The 8466-nt window shown below is 43.2% G+C and overlaps 1 protein-coding gene across 2 annotated transcripts in view; it reads right to left on the reverse strand.

The window, feature by feature from the left end:
• Nucleotides 1-6964, reverse strand: part of LOC126401653 (nck-associated protein 5-like) — a 241384-nt gene extending 234420 nt beyond the window's left edge. For both annotated transcript variants that reach the window (XM_050063005.1, XM_050063010.1), the window contains exon 1: nt 6720-6964. In XM_050063005.1, coding sequence (XP_049918962.1) covers nt 6720-6850 — 131 coding nt within the window. In that variant the 5' untranslated portion in view covers nt 6851-6964. The remainder of the gene's footprint in view (nt 1-6719) is intronic.
• Nucleotides 6965-8466: the final 1502 nt, after the last annotated feature.

Here is an 8466-nt window from a genome sequence, read left to right on the forward strand (position 1 = left end):
ATCGTAGTTATTTTAGATAGTACTCTAAAAACGGCGTTTTTGGGATGGTAGGTTTTTTGCGGCTTGTTGTAAAACGGGGTCGTAAAAAGATACATCTACTGAATATAGCAAATGTCTAGTAAAGCTGAACTAGTAATGACACTGCACCTTGATGAAATATGTTAAGAAAAAGTAGGCATGATGGTTCATTTCAGATATTTTAGCAAGTTCTCTAGAAACGGCGTTTTTGGGATTGAATATTTGAATAGGCTATAACAAATATCTACAGCCGAACTATCACGTTATTATCATTATTATTATTATTGGTGGGAAATTATAACAGAGGAATATATTTGCCGTTTTAATATCAAGAACACTTCCGCGTTTTTGTGTGTATACAGGAATGTTAAAGATATCATTGAGGAAAACGAGGTTGACGTGACGTGATTGAAACAGGGAATCCGTGTGTCCACCACGGGAGAGGACCCTAATTGACTTTACATTGGCATTGTTCCACGGGAGAGGACCCTAATTGACTTTACATTGGCATTGTTTTCGTGGTGGCAGCACGTAATTTCATTACGTGCTGCCACTACGGAATGCGGTGTTAAGAGGTCGTGGTCATTTCACATATTTCTGTGAGATCAGGTTGTTTGATCACCAGCGATTGGCGCACAGTGCATGCCGGTTAGTTTTGTGTCCGACTTCATCCCGACTTGCTCTGACGTATTACAAAAGTGGATGCCGATAAAACCACGAGAGCGAGGCGGCCGCAGTTTTTAGAGCCAGGCGCTGCAGTTGTTCTCCACCGACTGCACCGCCTGGCTCTCACCTGATCTAACAGCTGATTGGTTTAGATGTCAACTCAACAAGATGACGTTTTAGATACAGAGTCTACTCTATATTAATACTGGACTTTTTAATTATTGAAGTATTTAGCAACACAGAGACTTGTGGTCAGTGGGATGTGAGGATTCTTAAAATAACATCAGATGTGAAGCCCTGACTGTATCTGACTGAGCCTTAATGAAAGCTGTTGTCTTGCATTTTTTTTCCTCTTAAAGTATTAACCTTATAGTCAAGCACTGTTTATTTAGCCTGTGTAGCTGAGGGGACAGGTCAAACTGATATGATGCTGATTTGCCGTAGCATTGTTCTGACCTCTCATTAGTCTGACGTCCCGTTGTTCCGATATGTGATTATACTAGGCTATACTGTATTTGTGTACCATAGAGGATTAGCAACGCAACAAAAGTAGGCTACTGGTCGAGATACAAGTGTCATAGAGAGGAGAGAATGAAACACCATAACCTCCTGTTATTAACTCTGGGGTCGGGGTTGTGTGGGGAGCTGAATGGCTCCCGGCGGGCGTATTTCTGCCTTGATGGTGCGCCGCGACCAGCTCTGGGTCAGCTGTGAAAGGTTTGAGGCGAAGCAGGCTCACGGCTTATGTGTTTGCCACTTTCTTTTTCATTTTAACCCACACCATGATCTTTTCCTAACCCTAACCAAATGGTTTTTGTGCCTAAACCTAACCAGACCTTAAAGGACAACTTCAGTATTTTTCAACCTGGGTCCTATTTCCCCATGTGTATGTGTGCGTATGATTCATGGGTACAACTCGTTCTAAAATTGTTTCAGTATTGAGGGAAAACGAGCGAAATGAGCTAAAGAGGTAACGAGGGCAAATGCGTCCCATATAAGTTTGCGCATTAAAAGTGCTATTTTTCGCCACTAACCGGTTCAGATCGCCAGTGCTATGAGTGCTATGAGTGGAGTCAGCTGTCAGTCAGTGTTGGAGCAGAGAGGGGGAGGGCGGCCCCACTGACTGACAGCTGACTCCACTCATTCACACTCACCACTGCCCCAGGGCCGCTACAATATGCTATCTACAGAGATAGCACTGGCGATCTGAACCGGTCAGTGGCGAAAAAAAGCACTTTTATACGAGACGCATTTGCCCCCGTTACCATTTTAGCTCGTTTCGCGCCTCAATACTGAACCAATTTTAGAACGCACACATACACATGAGGAAATAGTGCCCAGGTTGAAAAATACCGAAGTTGTCCTTTAACCACAGGGCATCATGATGATTTCGGAAGAACGGGACTTCGGAACAATGGGTTTAATATGGTCGGAACAATGGGATGTCGGACCAATGGGCAGACCCCGCTGAATTTACAGGAGAATTCATATCAAATAGAACATAAACTACAGATCACCTGTAAAGCATTTTAATAAATTAATCTATCATAATTAAAACAACTGGATACTGAAAACAAACTGATATATGGGTCTGATCACTTTTTTAATGAATTGACATCATTCCAGACAGGATGTTAGTGTGTCTGTGACTTCCTGTACGGACTGAAGGCTGCTGGAAACTGTCGGGAAACTGTCTGACTTCACCGCGGCTTTTTGTCACCGCCCCCTGCTGCGGCTGCCTGCTCTCGTCTACTTTCCAGGCGAGGCGCAGTTCATCTCAAACAAGCCGAATGACCACTCACAGCAGCCGACATCTCCCCCACAACGCGTTCTGCTGACTCTGATTGGCTTACAGTGCTGTCAATCTCCTTTTGGTGGGTATAGCATCATTCTATTGGCTCTAACGAATCAAACTTGGTGTCAATCACTCAAATCGACCAATCCGTCGCAGAGATATGAGCCTCCAAAGCACAGAAGAGAAAATCAGTTTCAAATGTAGTAGGTGTGTATTGGTCAGTTTGGAGTGGGAAATGCTTGAAAAAAACGAAATGGACAGTTGTATGTGTATATCCTAAACATCATTAGGGATTCACAGAAGTAAAGTGTTCCCTTTACTATGACACCAAAAGTATTCAAATAGACCTTGTTTCATTATGGGTATGCAATTTTTGACCAGAGGCCTATAAAATAGGCTGAATAAATATATATGGGAAACACTGGGTTACTGTACGAAGTGTGTGCTTATTCCCGTGGTCATCTGGTAGAGGGGCTTAGGACAGAGAGGGGGTAGCTTCAAATTCTGCTGTTTTTTGTTTTTTTTAATCCTTTCCAGATTTCTGCTTATCCCAGCTTTAAGTACTATTTTCAATGCAGGACTTGTCCTAACAAAGCATTTTTACATGGTGGTATTACAACTTTCACTTAAGTAAAGGATCTGAATATTTCCTCCACAACTGTTAAAGTTCACAGGTAAGAATAGAAGCTTTGTCTGCAGAACCGGGTGTCCACACACATGGTTATTTGCTCATGTCTTTACTTTCCAAAGGACAGCCTTTAGATTGCTGACTAAACAACCTATGTCTTTGAACACAATGAGAATAAGTACAGCTGTTGAGGGCGGCTTAGAAATGTGTGTAGACAAACAGGGATACTGTCATTATGTATATGGAAAATTATTATTTCATTTTTCAAGTACTCAAGTCTCAAAGTCTTCAGATTGCTTGTTTTGTCCAACCCACTGTCCAGAATCCAAAGGTATTCAATTTACCATTACTCACTGTGGCAACAAGACCACCATGCCCCTGCTAAACACTAAAAGCCAGGGACAACACGCCTGACGGAGTGAAGTTTGATCCCGTATATTTAATCAGGAACAAATGGAGCTCCTCATTATGTTTTGATAGTCACAAATCCATGAGACATGCAGGAGGACTGTGAGGCATTTGTAAATCATCTGTTGCGTGTTCGCAATAAGCACACAAATATGTGACACCTAGTTCTGCATATTTTAAGCTGTGCTTTTATTCACACCAGATGCTCTAGTCCTGTCCTCTCCACATTGAGATTTAAATATTTTTTGGTAGGTGATACAGTTGGCAAAATGTATTATCAATATTTGACTTAGCCAACTTGTTTGATAAAGCTTGTCAGGCATGACTGATGCTCCATCCAATCAGCACTCAGAGAGGACTGAAAAGACTGGTTCTCCGATGTTATGCAAACACTTGAATTACTTCCGAACCAAGATCATGTCAAACAAGATAAAAGGAAACAGTCTGCTTACAAGAAAATGTGTTTCTCAAACACCTTTAATGCTAAAGATTCTTGCCGGGACTTGTCTGAGCGGCTTTAAATCTTGTTTAGTCAGCAATACTTAGCAGGCAATTAAATGTGGGGGTTTAAAAAGGCAGGAGGGGTTGAAGGTCTGGTGGAAAAAAAGAGAAACAATGAATACAATGTCGTCATCCTGTTCATGAGGGGAGTCCCTGCAATTCCCTGTGCATATCCCACCAGATGCGTAGGATGCTTTAATATACATCCTGGAAAAAAAATCAACTGAGTTTCCTGTCGAGGGACCCTCCGCTGCAACTCAGCGTGCTTCGTCCGACAGCATGACTCTCTGCTGAACTCTCTCATGATAGCACCACAGGTAGAAAAAAAGCCAGAAAAAATATACTCCAAAGGCCCAGGGGTGATGCAGCAAGCCAAGAGAGGGCAGAGGAATTTTCCGACCGTTATCAAAATACACAACTATGCCCCCCCCTCACTTTGGTATGTGAGCATCATGCGATGGGCAGCTTTCTAAATAAGTGAACACACACATTTCATCAGCGGGCTGCTGACAGCTTGAGAAACAACAGTGTGTTTGTGTGTGTTTATATCTCTGTGGGTTTTCCTGTGTGCTTTTTCTCACAGAAAAGTTCTGCAAACATCAGCTGCCACTGTTCAGCGTTAATGGCATTTTAATACCAGGAAGAAATTATTACTTTTCACCACTAAAAATAAATATTTAAAGGTATTTTCACCAGTTAAATAATCTTATAATGTATGTTAAAACATTATTATGCTTAAACAAAAAATAACTACAACCACTTGAATCTTGAAATCATGCTTTTGTGCTCACCGGCCACCTGTTCAACTGCACAAATAGGGAATCAGCTTATAATGTGGCAGCAACTTAGTGTATTTAGGCATGTAGACATGGTCAAGAAGACCTACTGAAGTTCACTTTGAACGTGGCATGGTTGTTGGTGCCAGACGGGCTGGTCTGAGTATTTCAGTATTTCAGTATATCCCACACAACTATCTCTAGGGTTTACAGAGGATGGTCCTGTGACAGGTCATCTCCCGCCCTGCCACTATATGGTGCTGCAGCAACTTGCTGTGCATTCAGATTGTGGGGCGGCACAGTGGGCCTTTATATATAGAGGAGTGGCTACATCTGTCTCTCTCACCAGATGGGCTACAGCAGCAGAAGACCACACCAGGTGCCACTCCTGTCAGCTAAGGACAGGAAAATGAGGCTACAGTTCAAATGGACTCACCAAAGGTGGACAACAGAAGATTGGAAAAACGTTGCCTGGTCTGATGAGTCTTGATTTCAGCTGCAACATTCAGATGGTAGGGTCAGAATCTGGTGCAAACAAAAGCATGGATCCATCCTGCCTTGTATCAGCGGTTCAGGCTGGTGGTGGTGGTGTAATGGTGTGGGGGATATTTTCTTAGCACACTTTGGGCCCCTCAGTACCAACTGAGCATCGTTTAAACACCACAGACTACCTGAGCATTGCTGCTGACCGTGTCCATCCCTGTATGACCACAGTGTACCCATCCTCTGATGGCTACTTCCAGCAGGATAACGCACCATGTCACAAAGCTCAAATCATCTCAAAGTGGTTTCTTGAACATGACAATGAGTTCACTGTACTCCAATGGCCTCCACAGTCACCAGATCTCAATCCAATAGAGCACCTTTGGGATGTGGTGGAACAGGAGATTCACATCATGGATGCGCAGATGACAAATCTGCAGCAACTGCGTGATGCTATCATGTCAATATGGACCAAAATCTCGGAGAAATGTTTCCAGCACCTTGTTGAATCTATGCCACGAAGAGTTAAGGCAGTTCTGAAGTCAAAAGGGGGTCCTAGCAAGGTGTACCTAATAAAGTAGCTGGTGAGTGTGTATATGTATATACTCCAGAGTCTGCTAAATCTTTCTGCAGGTCTTTTGCAGTCACACAGGGGTTTTGATTTGCCTTTCAACAATCCCATGAGCAGCTGTGTCAGAAGGTTTTCTTGGTCTTCCAGACCTCACCTTGACCTCCACAGTTCCTGTTAACTGCCATTTCTTAATGACATTACACACTGAGAAAACAGCGACCTGAAAACACTTTGCTATTTTCTTATAGTCTTCTCCTGCTCTGTGGGCATCAGTTATTTTAGTTTTCAGAGTGCTAGGCAGCTGTTTAGAGGAGCTGCTGATTGTTGGGTCAAGGTTTCAGGAGTCAGAGTACTATATTTGCATTACCTGGCCTTTCCTAAGGATGACTGTGAACAAGCCAGAGCCCTAACAAGCTAATTTTGGTTTGAGACCCTAATAAAAGTTGTCTGAGAGCTCAATTGTCTTGGGGTGCCCCTTTTCCTTTTTCATTCTAAATTGTACCAAACAAAAACTAGTACAGCAATCTTGCTTGAAATGTTGAAAAGCATGTCTTTAACTGCCTCTTGGAGATCAGTTCATCCTCTACCTACTTAAATATTCACAGTGATAGAAATTTTGACCAGCGGTGCCCAGACATGTTGCTTTACCTGATAAAAATGTCCTTTGTCACTATAAACTCAAAGTACTCAAACAATTAAACTGTCACACATTTTGCACGTGAGCTTTACTTGGCACATTGCAGGCAATTAACATTAACTGCCACCTATCCCTTCATGCTCTTTTTTGAACACTTCTCACAGGCTTTGAATGAAGGTGACGCAGTTCAGCCTCCCATAATGAAAGAAGACAAACAAGCAAGAATCCAAACTTACTCTGCGCCGGTCGGATCCTCTCCACTCAACAGGTCTGTAGCCAGCTCTGTAGTTCCCAGACTCACAGAGGTGTTTTGGGTAGGAAGACAACCTGATGATGTGGAATTTCCTTTGATGGCAGCTGAAAACATGCTGTAAATTCCCCTGGAAGTGTTGCAGAGAGGGGGGGAGCCACGCACAAACACACACACATACACACACACACACACACACACTTTAAACACACTATCTGTGCTGCCGGTGCTGGAAGTCTGCAGCAACACCCAGTAAGACTTGTAAATAGAAGGGAGGGTGGTGGTGGTGGAGGGAGGGAGGCGGGGTGGGGCGGGAGTATAAGGAGAGTGAGAAGAAGTTCCACATTACATCACCAGCAGCTGCTGACAGGCCTGTGTTTATTAACTAACTGCCAGGGCTGGAGGAGTCACACACCACATGCCTCACACACACACCTCCACAAACATTGACAAGACAAGACAGAGTACGCCTGAAACACTTGGATGAGAGACATGCAGCAGAGACACGTGGATGCATGTTTTTTTTCTTGGTAAACACACAAAAATAAAACTATTTCTGTGCTTGATATCTCAAGTTTCTTTCTCAGGATTCAGTTTCTCCCAGTTTGGTCCGATGGTATAACCTGTCATCTGTTTACACTGGCTTCAAGACTTGCTGACTAGACTAGAAGAGCTGTTTTCCTGACTCAGATAGCAGCAATGGTATTACTGCAAAGCGAGAGCTGCCGCTACTGATGCATTCCTCAAGTGTCTTGGCTTGGCAGAGTCCCCAGCCTCTTAGCTCAGCCTGTATTTCTCTCCCTCCCCTTCTCTGTCTCTCTTTCCTTTCTTGCCTTCTCATTTAAATGGAGGCACATGACTCCCAGCTTTACTGCCAAGTAGACTTCTTTATGCCGGCCGGGAGCCACCAGCACTCTGCTTTCCATTGGCTTCTCTGCAGGGCACTCCGTAGCGCACTGCATTTCTAGCTGCCACCAATCCTTGTGTCCCACAAGATGTCGAAACAACCTCATCCCAGATGTCATTTAGTTTGTTTTGCATTTTCTTTTTATAGCTTGTTTACTTAAAATAAACTTGTTTCTACCCGGCTGCATGGGCGTCAGAGCCCTTCAGCTATAGCATCGGCCGCCCACTGTTTGTCATCCCTAACCCGCTGTGAACAAATGCTCCGTTTCAGCCCATCTCTAGTGCATTCCTTGTGGTCTCAAATGCAATAATTTCTCCCATAATTCCATTCTGTTGTCGCATTCTTCCCCTCTAAGCTCACTACATTGCAACATTTTTCGCTCACAGAGACGGAGTGAGGCTGAGTGGGCTGACGACATTGCAAGACTTTGGGTGGTAAAGGGCTGAAAGATAAAAGAAGGCATAAATCGAGTTGAGAAAACATTTTATTTTTGTTTTGAAGGCAGGCAAGCAGCCAAACCAAGCAAACAGTGGGCATTCAATTAAACCGAAATGTCAGGAGCTAATCAGATAAAAAGCAGCACTGTATTATAGTGATTGGCATTGAATGTTATGAAGGAAAAGGGAAATCATATGAGGTAAATGAGCAGTTAGTATCTGATAATGGAAATCTTAGCTTCCTTGATTTGAAGCTTGTGATATATTCTTTAAATCTAATAGACAAAACAACCAAAAACAAATCTCACTATCAGGTTAGACAACTGACAACAAACTTGTTGATTTCTACTGTCATTTGCAGAAATAACTGAGGTTTAAAGGTGTGGAGT

The sequence above is a fragment of the Epinephelus moara genome, chromosome 15, assembly GCF_006386435.1.
Source record: "Epinephelus moara isolate mb chromosome 15, YSFRI_EMoa_1.0, whole genome shotgun sequence".
Classification (NCBI taxonomy): Eukaryota; Metazoa; Chordata; class Actinopteri; order Perciformes; family Serranidae; genus Epinephelus; species Epinephelus moara.